The following is a 15,884-nucleotide window of genomic DNA, read 5'->3' as shown; positions in this document are numbered from 1 at the left end:
AACCAGCAAGCAGAAGGAATTTTGGTTTGATTGAACAGGACACATGAAGAGAAGGAAAGACATTCAGTAGAGTCTCTGTCTTCCTTTTGTCCCTCCACAAGTTTCTATAAAAATGCCAAAAGAGTTTTGCACCTTTCTTTAGAAAAAGGTCTGGCATAATGCCAACCAGTACTCCCAGGCCATGTGTAAATTTACCTCAAGATACACACTGTATCATTTATTCTCTGGAGTAAGCAGTATTTCTTGGAATAATGAAAACCTGGCTTCTGGTTTTCCAGTTACAGATTTCTACTACCTAGCAAAACTTGGGCTTTCTGACTTCTGTCTGTTTTATGGGTTTTGCAGATACCCAGTTCCTCTCTGAACACACGCACTCCAGTGACTTTGATCAGGAGTTCCCCAGCTTAGCTCCTTTGGTTACCACCATCAGAGATGGTGCTGACCTGTGTGATAAGACCATCTATGCAAAACCAAAAGCTTCTTGGCAGGCCAGGTACACATCTATACTATAAAGAAGCACAACTGTCACCTCCAACCCTCTTCCTGCAAAGCTGCGCTCATCAAACTGGGGTCCCCAGTTCCATGTCTTCCTCTACCATTGCACTACATCTCACCCCACAAACTACAGCCTCTGTTAAACGCCCAGTCCCTTACTTACCCTTTGACCACATGCTGCACCAACACAAAGCAGGGTGACAATGACTGTAGCCACATCCTCCTACATGGAAAGCCAGCACACCTTACCAACCCTGCTTCTTGCTGCCTTAGCCCTGCTTGATACCTTCCTGAAGCACTTTGGGTTGTGCAACGTGGCTTGGAGAACTTACTGTTGAGCAGATTGCTGCAGCTGCAGCAATATCGAGGAGCAAGCCACAATGGATCAGAAAAAGCTTTCTGTGTGGAGCTGTTTACCTTATGGCTCAGATGAATGCTTGTATACAAGCACTGTTAACAGCAGCCATCACCATGTACCACTTTAAGTTGGCTTTGTACCACAACGTGGGAATGTCTGACTTAATTAGACAATAGGCACAAATATGTGTAACAGTCACATTTAGATCTGTTTTTTTCTCTTCCTGACAATGTTCTAATTTAAGATCCTAGTTTCACTTAACCAGACATTTTTACTGGAGAGAACTTCATTCCCATACAGCACTTTCAAGGACCATGACTCCTCCAGAAAATTTTATTACACGAGCCAAATTCTGCTAACACTTGTATTGGTAACAGGTCACATACTTGGGGTTTGGTTTTAGACTAATGTTTGTTTAAAAAAGTGAGGAATACATTTTGGATTATAAGTATGTTCATTCCAAAAAAACTGTGAAAAGAATAAGGAGGGTCAGATGGAAGAATTTTACCTCTACTTTGTACTGATTATATAATTTATCAAGAAATTGTTCCACAGGCCTCCAACAGATGCTGTGCTGTTGCAGCCATGAAAAGTCATTCAGGGAGAGGGTCAAGGCCTCGGGGGTGTGGTCCACATGCTTTAGCACATATATCCTCAGTCCTGGCCTGCAGATAGTACATCTGGTCCAGGCATGGACCTGATGGTTGGCCAAAACACAGGCTTACAATAATGCTCCTTTTTTCAGCTTTAATGTAAGCCTGTTTTCTTGCCAAAATCAAATCCTGCCAAAATTTGGCCAAAGATATTTGCTCAATTGTGCAATATCTTAAGTTTATATCCAACAACTCTTTGCAAAAACAATTGTATCGTGTTTTTAATGTTTACAGGCATTAACAATATTTAATTTTAAGTAGAATTTTACTGCTGACACTCTTGTGTTTTACAGTAAATTACCTTAGAGAGGGTTTTTCCATTAGCTCTTAGTGTCACGAGTCCTGCACAGCACACCAAAGCACTGGAGCTAGAAAGACCAGAACTTGGAGGGATGGTTCCATCTAGCAGACAATTCATTCCAGTTGGGTTATTAAGACCAAAATGTTCCTAACAATGAAAAAATAAACAATCTCAGTTTCAAGTACTGACAGGCTCAGGCTTGCAAATATCTGATACTTAGAAAGAGAATCTTTCTGCTGAGTTGTTGGAACCAAAGACCTGCTTCTGGTATCTCCAAAATAAAGCAAAATTTTCATGCTATTCTTTAAGAACAAAGCCAACGGTAAGGCTTCAGCCAAAGGTATGTCTGCAGTTCCTGTATAAAAACATACATGGGCTGACAGAACTGTACCCCAAGCAGAATTCAGTGTGGGCTAAGTGTCCAAGAATTTACCAAGCTTCGTGGGTGGGTTTTACAGCACTGGCTCAGCTCTGAGCTGTCATGGTGACAGTACCGGAGGTTACCAATCATTTTACACCCTCCTTTCATCTTTTTTTCCTCAGCTCCTCACTAAATGCATCCCAAAGAGCTTGCAGTCCACTTCATGCCTCACTTTTAATGCTGGCATGTGGTATTAGGGAGCCACATCATGTTGATCAGGAACTAGTGGCCATGCAGCTGTGTTCAAAGCCAGATACTTGCATCTCCTGAAGCACCCACAGGACTGGCACTGAAAAAACCATACCGGTATTTGAAGGACACTACGCTTTAGGAGGCACCAGCAATGATAGATCTGTCATGCTACTTTTAGAATAAAATTTGAGACATTTTTACATACATGACAAATATCACAGATAATATATTTAATAGAGAAGTCATAAATCATCGTGCACATATTCTTTTAATTACTCTTTAGTTGTTGTGTCTTTTTATCTAGCAGAACTTTAATATAAATTTCTCTCTTTTGTTAATTAGAAGTAAACATGCAGTACATACTAAAAAAGCTTTGCACGTATATGGGGGGGTATATGAACAACTATATTCTGATATGGACTTATATGTCAATGAAGTACATCAAAATAATCAGAAAAATAGTCAATAATGAGAAAAATGACAGTGTTTCCATACAGAAGCGCCCACCTTCAAAAGATTTCTACTACTTTTCCTGAAATAACTTCAACCATAAATACCACTGGTAGAGATCAGCAAACACAAAGCACCTCCTTTAATGTTTTCTAGCATCACTCCAAATTTTAAATTTCCCTTTCTACAAACAGAAGGGAATTCATACCTGAAATACTACTGCTGCCCTTCATGAAGAACACTAGACAGGCTTGTTCAAAAACAGAAAATGCTTGAGTAACCAGAAACTGATCCACAGTTTCTGGACTGTCTTGAATGTGAATCAGGCTTGCAAACTTATCACGCAATGTTTAAACAGAAAACGTATTTTGGTTTCAAAAATGAAAATGGACTTTGCCAAGTTCTGCAATAGTTCTGTCCCAAAAGGATAGCATGTTCAACTTAATATAAACAGATTATCCCGCTGGACCCTCTAAATACTTGTATTTCAGTGTTTAAGTCTGTAACATTCATGCTTATTTTCTGCCAGTGCTTGAGTCTGAAAACCTGCTTTGTAAATTAACCTTCTAGTATAAAAGCTTGTCCTTAGGAAACAAATCTCAGTAGCAGACTGCAAAATAAGGAAACTCAATTGGTCATGCTAGCCTTAACATAAGAAAAGATATATTGCAAAGAAACTTAATCTATATATCTACGGTCAATGCAATTTAAATGCATGTGTTACTGAGCTATATAGAATTGAAAATACGTTACTGCAAATGTAAGTAATTTATTGGGATCTAAACATAGCGGGGGGTCTGTTTAGGAACTATGGATCGTAATGAAGTGATTCGTGGCACTGATTGTTCCAAATATCGTATTTTGAAGACATCAGTGCCAGGTCTAAAGCATGCTTTCTTGGCTGCCCGCAGTGCTTATCTACTAGATCACCCTGTGGGGTGACCCAGATGGCCTAACTAGAGACAAGCTTCATGTGCTTTCAGAAGCACATTTACCCATAATTTGGGCTGGCTGTGGTGACCTTACCTTGCCGTCGCTGTTTATCCCATCTACCCTTCAAGAAATGTCACTGGACTGACACTAGGCTGAGAAGTCACTGTGTGTTTTTTTTACTCAAAGGACCATGAATCACCTGGAAAGGACAGGTGAGATTTATAGGATGCCTCAATTCTGAGTTCAGGCTGCCTCCCAGGACAATACTGATGATCAGCAGTTGGTTTCACAAGCAGTTCAGTCTTCAAGTCAGTCCGGAGACAGGCTAGCTCACAGAGGAGAAGATAAAGCTCAAATGATCAGACAGGAAAACGTCTGTCTGTTCACTGTTCCAGCCTTTACCGTAAGCGCGCCGTTTCCTGCATAGCTCTACTCTTAACTCACTTAGGAAATTTTGAAATTCCCATTCAGATTCCACACACTGAAAGTCTGGATAAGTAATGGTTCTTACTGGATAATTCCTTCTGTATGTGGTTTATATACTTTCTGAGATTTCTTTTGCCTACTGCATGAGTCAGTTTTGCTCAGTTGCTGTGCGTGACTTGTATGTTTCCAACATTAATGGAAACTATGTTTTTTAAAAATGTTTCCATAGGAAGAAAAGGACTAAAATATGACCTTTGTATCCTGACAGACATGACTCCAAACCTTTTTAAAAAACAAATTTTAATTGCATGAGTCCAGTGGGAAGCATTCTTTTTAACTTTAAAATACAAAAATGTCATCTTGACACAAGTTTGATCATGACTTTACTAAATAAGTGATTATTTGGTATCATAATTTATGTAATAAATATGAATATAGTGCTGTGCAAATATTTTAAAACAAAACCACTCATATCTCATCGTTAAATAACTGTATATCAAGACGACAGAGAATGCAGGAAAGTAGTTTCAGGGTGAACGGATATGCATGTCATATTTTACTTCCACATTAATTTCATAAGTTAAATAGTTTTGGCTTACCTGAATACCCTTCAGTCCACATAGGAAGTAGTTATGCCACTGAGGTTTGGTTTTGTTAATCTGAATGTCATTAACACTAGTACTGAAATCCCTGCAAAAACAGAAAAACCTTGAGGCTTTAACTTGTCAGTAAATCTAGTCTGAAAAAACATGGCTTATTACTGCCACCTGCTGATGAACAAAAACATTTCTGTTAACCATTTTTTTCAGTACAATGTTCTATTGTACAGATCTTCTTTATTAATCAATTCTATATTTTAGATAGAAGCATAATAGTATTTCCTAAAGTAACAGAATTTATTACACAAATTCAGAGATTAAACTGCCCTTAGCACCCGTAATCAAGGCAGCATGGCTTCCATCACATGTACACACTCTCTTAAATCTCTTAGAAAAGTATAAATCTAACTAATCATACATGTCAAGCCTAGAGTAGAGATAAATACACTTTGGGCTTTCTTGTAATCCCTGCTGAGGAATTCATCTTCATTACCTTCACTGTGAATGGCAGCTCATTAAAACAGGCCTAATGCTGTAAAATTGTATTATGTATGTTACAAGACATAATTAAAATAACACTTTATCTATTTCCTCCAGGATAATGCTGATACTGCATTTCAAAATAATAAAAATGGTAAACCTGAATGTTCCTAAAGAAACTAATGCTACAGATAGGTGCTTTAAAAATATATATGGAGTGATGTGCAGACGCCTTGGAGGGGCATGCATTAATCATCAGGAAGGGTAGATTGTTTAGAAGTCTATACTGTCAAACACCCAATAACTGTATCTACCTGATGCCAGTACAGCAGATGTCCAACAAAGAAAGAGTAAAGGCACTGAGAATGTCAAGCAAAGCTAACAAAAATTATTCAAACCTTGTAGGCTAAGTTGTGCTTTACAAGGCAAGGTCTGCCAAACAATATGAAAAGAGGCAGCTGGATTCCCTGGAAATATTGGGAAATATCCTGGAATATTGGGATATTGGAAATATCCTTCTTAATGGAAGGAAAAAAAGAAAAAAAAAACTTTCAAGAAATTACATGCAAGGAGACACTTCGCAGCTTTTAAGAGAACAAATTTTCTTTCTTATGCTAGTCCCAGTCTGTATCTGTAAGCTATATAGGTTGGTGACGTGCTGTTTTTATTTTTGTCCAAAATAATACTGCTAGTTACTACCTGTAAAAAAATACCAGTGTGAAGGTGTCTTTATCAGTAAAGTATTCTGTTCCCTATAGAGAACCTGTTAGTCATACTAATATAAAGCATCTTACAATGATATAATTGTCTTCAAATAATGGCTGAAAACTTCACTTTATTGTGATGCAGTTAAAGGCTGCAATTTTTGTGTTTATGCAAACATAGGTTCTAATGCTAGCTGTGTTGTAGTAAGATACTCCACTTGTATTGCCAATCTACAGCCTATTCCCAGGTAAATGCTACAAGACAGATATCACATTTCAAATATCAACTTAGAATTAATATTTTCTCAGTTATACATTCACTTTCAACATTCAGTACAGTGCAGAAACATCAGAGATTGCTATACAGTTTAACATATAAGTTGCTATCTTCCCATCCAAATTGTTCAAAATAGTGCCACTTACAGGACTTCATCAACAATGCAGCACTGAAGAATTGTAGCAAGTTAACTGCAAAATACTGGGGATTGTAGAGTAACAAAAAGATCTGAAAGGGAGTGTGGAGATTACAATACAAGTAAAGTTCAAGGATAGCAGTAAATTCTTCCAATTTGAGATTCACGTGTCTTCGGAACAATCTTCCAGAGAATAAAACAAATTGTTTTTGTTACGGCTTTTGAATATAATCAAAAAGCAGAAGTACAGTAGAAAATGACTGTCAAAAGTAATGAAGAATAAAATAATCCTCTGTTTACTTATGTTTGTTTTCTACAATAACCTTAAATTATTATTTTAAAAAAGTAAGATGCTGGAAATCAATGTGTAAAAGTGATTATCATACAGTGAATTTAAAGTCCTCTTTTCCTCAAAAAAGGGTCCTAAAATATTTTATCTGCATAATTCTTTGCATGCAATCAGACAAAGTTAGAATGTAATGAACAAAAAGACATATACTATGGTATATATTTGCTGGTTCTGTGGATAAATGAAAATAACTACTTCTTAAAGTGCATTTTGTAGATTTCTGTAATCTCACATAGAAAAAGAAAGAAAAGTTGGCTGTGAACTTGGCAAGTTTCACATGCACATAATTCATACAAACACAGGATGTGGAATTGGCAAGGTCCCCAGAAACCTTAAGTCTTTTTGCTGTTGTTATCACATTCAATTTGTTACAAAAACTCATTCCTAAATGCCCGAGCTATCTTAAATCAGAAAATTTTCAATCTTGCCTTCAGCCCTCCTACTGGAAGGTAGGAAGTTTGATATAAGTACTTTGTGAAAACAAGTAGAATAAAAAATAGGGGAAAACATCCCCTTGAGATAAAAATACCTTGATATTGTCTGTTCCAACCTTTCCATTTTAAAGGACTTGTGGTAAGGCTTTCCCTCCTCCAGGGCTAGATATAAGCATTTTAATTGGTCTGTATAATTAGAAGAGGTGAGTTTCTTGAATAATGTGGAAAAAAAAATGTGGTTGAGATGTTTTTCCTTGCTTGAGTAGTAATTAATCCTTACTTCTGGGAGACCAATTTGGCTTTTTCACACAGAGCCTCATCGTCTCAGCAGTTTCTTAGTTTTTCTGTTTGAACTCTCTGTAAAAAATCTAATTTTTTTTTAAAGATTTTCAGGTCATTCTGTGAGATGGAATGATAATTGATAATTATCGTGCTTTGACATTTCTGAAAGCATTTTGAGATGTGTGATGTCAGATACTCTCTGTACAAGTCTTTCTCAATTAAAAAGGTGCTGTGTGAAGAGGAGTTATCTGGATCTTCAAGAGACTTTAACTTTTGAATACCATTTTAGCCCAAATAATATTTAAAAGCATCTGATCAGTTGAGATGCTTTATGATGAAAAACAAAGTTTTTGTTTGTTTGTTTTGTTTTTGCCACCTATTCTCTGTTCTGTTTTTCCTAAAGTTAATATGAATAATCAGGGTGGATGAGGGCTACAGAACTGTTACATGTTACATGAACTGGTAAACAGTTCACAAAACAAGAATGAAATAGGTAACAGTGATTCTACAGAGGCTTATGGTTAGCCCTTGCTAGCCAAAGGCCTATATATATGCATGCATTCACTACAGGCATAAACATCTAGCAGTGGAACAGGCTGGGGGAAAAAAAGATATATTGTCAACAATTTTGTTATGTGGTATAACATTCAAAGTATTGAAAAATATTTCTTTGTTATGAAATTATGGGCATGTTTTAGCTTTGTTTTTAAGCAACAGTGTCTCAACAAAACAGAGAATGCTTAATGCCATAATCTGAAACCTTTTCTTGGTTTATGGTTTAAAACATATGATTTTAAACTGAAAACAAGGCATACATAAAAATACAGTGACTGTGCACACAATTTGAATTCAAAGGCTGTAATTCTAGATCTGGTAAGAACTGTATGTGCCTCAGAAGGCTATTTTAATTGCCATGTAATGAGCCAAAGCTCAAAAACCACATAAATATATTTACCTTTTGGTTACTGCTTTATTTAGCAGCCTTTGTAATAACTTTCCCTAATCAAAGCTGTTACAATTCTGAAACTCTTGTCTCTTGCAAAATGGTTTTGCAACAAAGTTGAAGCCCCATTGCAGGTTTCTATCACAGAAAAGTAAAGTCTTCCACTTCCTTCCCCCCACTCATCACTGTATGTTCCCACTGTTTACCCTGAGTCAGCTTTTGTGCTGAATCCATCACAATTCAATTCACTAAAATGACCGAAAATTAATCAGGGCACGCTTTACCTTAAGATTGTTACTACACCAGGGAAAAGGCAGAGGATGAAACGATGTTGGAAGCGGGAATAGGGAGACCAGGGGTAAAAGAAGGAAGTCACCCCCCCTTCGGGAGTGGTGAGCTCTTAATTCAGCCCAGCCATATTGTGAGAACATACTCCGCAGACTGTAAAGTATTTGCGTATTTATACTTTGCATGGAAGTGAAAATTCCTCTTAACTGCCTAACTTGCAGGTAGCAGCTCAGAACGTGTTTCACAAGATCTGAGCTTTAACCAGGAATATGTGCTTAACTAGTTCCCACTCTTGGCAGTATGTTCCTTGGGGAAAATTTCTTCACTCAAAGTGTTGTGTAGTATTGGAACAGGCTGCCCAGGGAAGTCACTGAGTCACCATCCCTGGAGGTCTTCAAAAAATGTGTAGATGTAGTGCTTAGTGACATGGTTTAATGGCAGACTTGGCAGTGCTAGCTTAAAGGTTGGACCAGATGATCTTAGATGTCTTTTCCAACCTATATGTCCCTGTGCTGCCTGCCATATGTTGCACCTTCAGGGAGTAATTTATCATTGGCTTAAGCCAACTAAGTTGGTGCTGATTTGATTTTTGCAAAATGCCCAATAAAGTTCATGTCAATGAGTGACCTGCTCTGAACTATCAGGCTATCACACAAATATCAGTCAGTTGCAAGGAGAAGGCAGAAAAATGTGGCTGGAGTTGAAAGGAATGGCAGGAATATTTCCATACATTCAGCACTTGTGAGACCATATCTGGAATACTGTCTCCAGTTTTGGGCTTCCCAGTAGAGAAAGACATTGACAAAGTGTCAAACAGTCCAGCAGAAGGCCACCAAGATGGCTAGAAGGCTACTACAGCACATCATGTGTAAGGACAGACTAGGAGAGCTGGTTTTATTCAGCCTGCAGAAGAAAATTGAATGGGAGAATCTCATTTGAGTCTTTGACCACTCATCACATGGCTCCACAGAAGATGAAGCCAGACTCTTCTTAGAGGTATATGAAGGAAGCATAAGAGGAAACAGGCAATCTGCAGCAAGAAAAAAACAATTAGACATGAAGAAAATATTCTTCACAGCAAAGGTGTCCAAACTAGAGAACTGGTTGCTCAAAGAGGTTATAGAGTTTCTGTCTTTAGAGATACTCAAAATTTGAATGAAAAAGGCCCTGTAAAACCTGCTGTAACTTTGAAGTTAGTCCTAGATTGGACCAGATAATCTCCAAAGGTCCCTTACAACCTAAATTATTCTATGATTCTGTGAACAAGCAGCTGTGGAGGAAGTAGAAGAGGGAATACAGGCTCTTTGAGACAGGATTGTTGCTAAAGCCCTTGTGTTGTGAAAATACAGCCCCAGGTTCTCCAGAGTGTAGTCCCAAAGACAAGAGCAGGGGAGTGTTAGCTTACATATGCAGCAATTGATTACAAAACATTTCACTCCCTTCCCCAGGAGAAACTGAACTGCTGCCAGCTGAGAGGGTTACAAGAAAGATGGGCTAAAAGAGGTGAGTGGGTTGCACTTTTAGAAAGATTGAAAAATCAGAGGCTTCACAAGAGAAATCCAAACAGGTGGCAGACAGGAGCAGTGAACCTACTGCTCTAAACTAATATGCACAGAGTTGGTCAAATGGGATTCCATTTGCTTGTATCATTCAATGTACACAATTAAAATCCATACTGCAATGTAAGTTTGTCAAACCTCACAAAAGTTAATCTGTATTGCGACTGCATAAAGAGGTTCATAAATAAACAATTACTTACAAGTACAAAGAATTTGTATTGGCCAGTTGCACAACATCATTATTTACAGGTTCTACTGCAATCAGTATATCTTGTTCTATAGCCATGGGGAGCACAGCATAACCACAGTAGTCTATATGTTCTCCTACCGAAGAAACAGATGATTAAAAATATTTTTGAGTAAGTCTTTCTTGAGTAACAGAAACAGGGCTCCTACGGGAGTTCAGTGTTGTTTACCATACTAGACAGCTTCTGAGTATAGTCTCAATTCTTACTATTTAAAGTACACTTGAAAGTTTAGGGTGCGTTTCCTCCATTTTGTATTACTACACAAATATTTTATTCTTTTATGATTTTATCTATTGCACCTGTTTATAAATCTTCATGTTTTAACATTGGCTTATAAAAATTTAAAAAACACTATGTATATTATTGTCCAGAATGAGAACAACTACCTACATTAACTGTAAACTTTTGTGTCGGTATGGAAAAATAATTCTAATCAATTACATTTAACTGATGACTGGAAGAGATAGTCAGTACATGACTTCCCATTATGTGATTTCCTCTGCTCATGTGGCAGATTCATTGACCACTGGATAAGGCTTGTGGTGGATTTATTTTCATAAAATTTCTGGGCTTTTTTCCAAGAAGGTTATAATTATATGTAAATAACAACTAATACATATAGGTGCAACAGTAAGAACACCAAGTTGAAAATCATCATTAACTGCACAATGGACTAATTAATTTTAAAGCTCTGTTTTCCAGGTTCCTTTTACTTACGAAGTCTTCAAATGTGTATGGTTCCTCTATGCATATACAAGAAATTGAGCTCTAGGGAGAGCACAATCCTAACATGGACAGACAAATCTAAAAAATAAGGCAGCCACAGAAACACAGGTAAGTCCTAGATAAACAGTATTTGTGTCTCTCCAGGCAGCATGTGAATCACAACCAGCTGTTCTGTGGATGCATCTCTATGGCTGAGATCCTGGTAGAATCATTTCATACCTTCATATGTATTCCTGTTTGGCTAGCTATATCTGGTAACTTAAATTATAATGAATGAGAAAAAAATATAATGATTTCATTTATGGATGCACTGTTCAGCAACTACTTTGATTAGATTTGCAAAGCTTTTCAAAAGAATTGTAACCAACCATAAATTGGAATGTTACTCCAGTTTTCAAAATTATTGCTGCTCTCTATGATTTTTTCCAAAACTGATATTTGAGTGTGAAATTCTTTATAATAAGGTGTTGTAAAAGCTAGGAAAGTATTATATTCTACTTTCCTTTTATCACATGCAACTTTTCTAATAAAAAATAAAAATAAAATAAAATAATATAAAATAAAATAAGAAATAAAATAAAATCCAACATTATTTTAGATTCTGTGTTTTAAATTAGTAGGCTTCTGTGACGTCAGATTAAATAAAATAATAAAATATTAATATTTCTCTTACCTATTAAGTTGACTCGCCCTGGTGCACGAACATAAAACTTGGGAGCTGATCCAAATTTTGCTATAAAGCTCTCCTTCAGCTTCAGCAATCTGAAAGGCAGGTTGAAAACCTTTAGAAGGACTATATTTGCATAAAAGATGGGAAGCCTCTTGTCTAAAATGTGTTCTAAAGTAATTTTGGTTTAACTTTTTGAAGTACAACGGGTTTTCTCTCCTATATCAGGAGCTACATTAAGCTGCTTCTTCCTGCTCTTCACCTAACACATGACAGATAAGATTAAGATATCCTAATTGATAAGAATTTTGTTTTAAATACAAGTAGTCATAAACTAATTCAGGAGTCAGATGTCCAATGGTAAAGTATTGTTTGTACGTTCCCTTGAAAAGGATGAAAGGGACCCGCTTTTACTTAAGTCCTCCACCTTGGCTGGCTCTAGCCAGAAGCAGAGAAGGCAGTTGCCTTGTGTAACAAAACTCCATGGCCTCCACCCACCTTTCCTATGCCACAGCTCTGTAAAACTGTTTGCAGGTAAGGAAGACGTGCAGCAGTGCAGATCAATGGCTTGTTTGTGGCACTGGGGTTTGTCACATAAACACACATGAAGGCACCCTCTTCAAAGTCAGATTTGATTACACCAGACCTGAACAAATTGATTTTCTTCTAAATTTTGACTTTTTCAAACTTCGTATGAGCCTTTGTATGAGCACCGTTTCTGTACGGTGAAGAGAACTAAAATTCCAAACCTTCGATTATCCCTGTGACTTATTTAGACAGTATTTACAGTTTTACTGCAACAGTTCCAAGAAAGTTCTTCAGATTTTCCATTTGGAGGTTCTAGACGTGTCACTGAAAATTCCAAAACAGAGGAAGATTTGGCATATTCTTTTGTTTCATAAGGCCGTAAAGATATTTAGCTTCCACACAGTGCTTGCAAACTTGGGATGCTTCAGCATGTCATGCTGGAACAGTGGGTAAACAGAGACTGAGAAGAAATTAAGCTGTTATCTTAGTGAAGCATAAGTGATTTGATAGTGATTCACTTCAAAACTACCTTAAAGCGATTTAGGGTACACACTAACCCATTAACTTTCTTTAACGTAAGCAAGACACTAAAATGATAAACAAGAAGTAAGAAGAAAAGAAAAATTAAAACAAGTCTTATAATATCTCACCAGCATACCCTGGTGATTTTAAAACATGTACCAAATTATTAGTGTTGTTATTGTTGTTATTATTATTTGGTTTTTAGTCCACTAAGAAAAATCCAGGCTGCTAAGCCTTTTACATTCAGTCTAAAACTAAAACTGGAAGCCTAGTTAATGCAAAACTTAAGTAAGAAGACAGCAATGAGGAACAGATGTTACAAAATTTCACAGTCAATTATTTAGTTTGTACTTCTCTGTAAAAGCTGTGTTATTGTCCAACTATATATATTCAAATGTTTTGTAAGATTTCTCTAAATGGAAAGCTACAAAACATTATTTGTTGTGAATTTTTGTAACACATCTTTCTGTACATTTCTGCCTTGGAGCCCACTAACAAAGCTGTGTTGGGGCCCTCTTTAACTTGCTTACAATCTTCCCTAGTATTGACTAGTTTATCACTCTTCCAATTAGCAGAAGCAATTTCTGCCATTTCATTGTACAATCCCTTTCCTAGATCCCATTAATGATAATATTGTAGTCCATGGTGAAATAAATCTGTTAGCAGAGTTTTAGATGTTAACTTTAGCCCTTTTTCTGTCAGTATTTAGAATGCTTCTTTGTTTCACAGATAATTTCATAGTGGTGCTAGTACCAAGAGACTAAGTACAAACAGAGCAGTCATAGGGGCATGTTTATCGAAGTGCTGATTGATCTCTTAATGTGGGTTTTACAAACAAGACTGATGAAAGGCTATTTACACGCTTTGGCCTTTTTGTTGCAACACGCATGCTGCAATGTAAGCACCTACATCAGAGCTGATTGTCAGAAGTGTTAAGCAAACGCATCCCTCGCAACTTCTCACCTCCAAATCTAGAAAAGCTGAGCTTGTCCTTTCCACGTGACTTACACTGAAACAGTGCACTCTGCTGCGGGGATCACAAATTTAGAAAACGCCCCTTGCCAGTGCTAACACGGGTAAAAGGGCTCATTCAACTGTCCGCGTGTTCTACTGCCACACACCAGGTGCAGCACCGCGGGCAAGAGCACACGTCGTCCCAGCGAATCGCACAGGCCATTCATTACAGCCCACAAGACGAGAGGATAACCGAATATCTCCAAAACTCTGCGAAGAGAAAACGTCGGGGGGAGAACTGAAGGCGCCATTCCTCCTCCCGCCGCACTGGGCGAGGGGCAGCAGGGCTGCGAGGGCTGCCTCGGGAGGGGACCGGGGGGCCGCGCCCTGCTTGCCGGCGGGGGACCGGGGCACACTGGGGCCACGGGGCCCCTGCTGTCGGAGCCGAGCCGAGCCGAGCCGGGTCAGGCCACGACGCCCACAGGCTACCCGTCCCTCACACGGCCGGCCCGCCCCCACCCCGGCCCCCCTGCTCACCACCCCCCCCCCGCTGCCACGGCGGCTGCAGGGCGGTGGCTGGGTGCTGCCACCCTGGCACGTCCCCACTCGCCCAGCCAGGCAGGCACCCACCTGGGCTGCTCCACCAACTGCACCGGGAGGCTGCTGGGGGCGTCCCCCGCCATGGCGGCTCCCCCCCGCCGGCCCCTGCTGGAGGCGGGCGGTGGCTTTGGCGGGCTCGCGGTCACGGGACGGGCAGGCACCAGCCTTCCGGGTGGCGGGGCTGCCGGCACGGCCTCCTCCTCCTCCTCCTCTTCCTCCCTGGCACGGCTCCGGCTCCGGTCCTGGTCCCGGTCCCGGTCCCGGCCCCTCCGTGCAGCCCCCAGGCCGGTGCCGCGGGGGGTCGGCGCCCCGCAGCCCTCCCGGCGGCGGGGCCGCTCAGCTCCTGGCCCAAGGCGGTCCGCAGGTGGCTGAAAAGCTGTTGCAACGCGTGCAGAAGGCGATCTTTTACTTCGTTCCTGTCGGAATTTAGCTGGCAACAAAGATTAAAAACAGCCCCCAGCGCGGTGCGGGGTGTTGAGGCCAGAGCTGCCCTCGGCACGGTGCACTGAGGCAGCGCGGTCATGCAATGGCAGGGCAATCAGCAGTGCTTCCCCCCGGCATTATTTTTCTCCTTTGGGTTTTCTGGCATGTGGGTTTGCTGCTTTCCCTCAAACAAGTAGCTTCACAGATCCCATTATCCCTCACGATTAATGGCAGCAGTGACTTTGAGGAGCTGGAGCTTTTCCAATGTGTTTACAAGCCCAGCTCATTGTTGTCCATTTTGCTGTTCAAGGCTGCTAATAATCACCTCAGGAAGTTTTAAATGCCTGGACTAAGAAAAATATAGTAATATTCCATTCTATGATTAATGCCTTTCTGAAGCAATTTCCCAGGGGCAGAATTGAAATAGAAGTAGCCACAGGAGAGGAAAAAAATGATCAAAAACTGTAACATAAAACGACCCGCAGAAAAGAATGGAGACAATAAATATTGCAAACTTGTCTAGGAGCTTGCAGGATCCACCAGCCTCGCAGTGTGGGAGGGCAACGCTTGCATGTCCAGCCTTTTTCCCCTCATTCACCTGAAGGCAGCAGCAATTACTTTGTTAAAGTCTTTAGAAAGCCAGCGACTCTGCACCTTGCGGGGCCCCTGCTTTTCACAGGTAAAACCCTGTTAGGGCGGGTGGTTGGGTGATATTTGGATATGGTAATGGTAGCGCAAGGAAAGTGCTCAGAGGCACTGAACACGGCAGGACGACGTGCTAAGGCCTGTAGGGCTGCGGCAGCACAGCGGCCGGACTTTTCAAATTCCCCGTCAGGGACACAAAGCGGCATGGCTCCCAGACCCGCTGTGCGGTACGGGTAGGAGGCGGCGCCGCAGGGCCGGGGCCGCGTTTGCTAAGGGCCGATCGCTGGGAGG

At 39.9% G+C, this 15,884-nt stretch overlaps 1 protein-coding gene across 5 annotated transcripts in view; it reads right to left on the bottom strand.

Annotated features, from left to right (window-relative positions):
* GALK2 (galactokinase 2) overlaps positions 1 to 15,845 on the bottom strand; it is a 56,232-nt gene extending 40,387 nt beyond the window's left edge. Inside the window, exons 1-6 of one of the 5 annotated variants that reach the window (XM_083850142.1) lie at positions 14,556 to 15,845; positions 13,935 to 14,195; positions 11,928 to 12,016; positions 10,481 to 10,604; positions 4,829 to 4,919; positions 1,808 to 1,954 (exon numbers count right to left, since the gene is read on the bottom strand). In XM_083850142.1, coding sequence (XP_083706268.1) covers positions 1,808 to 1,954; positions 4,829 to 4,919; positions 10,481 to 10,566 — 324 coding nt within the window. In that variant the 5' untranslated portion in view covers positions 10,567 to 10,604; positions 11,928 to 12,016; positions 13,935 to 14,195; positions 14,556 to 15,845. The remainder of the gene's footprint in view (positions 1 to 1,807; positions 1,955 to 4,828; positions 4,920 to 10,480; positions 10,605 to 11,927; positions 12,017 to 13,934; positions 14,196 to 14,555) is intronic. The other 4 variants (XM_083850144.1, XM_083850140.1, XM_083850141.1 and 1 more) reach the window with 4 other exon arrangements.
* Positions 15,846 to 15,884: the final 39 nt, after the last annotated feature.

This window comes from Anser anser (assembly GCF_964211835.1).
Source record: "Anser anser genome assembly, chromosome: 10".
Lineage (NCBI taxonomy): Eukaryota > Metazoa > Chordata > Aves > Anseriformes > Anatidae > Anser > Anser anser.
Note: the sequence above shows the minus strand (reverse complement) of the source record. Positions and strands in the feature narration are given on the sequence as shown.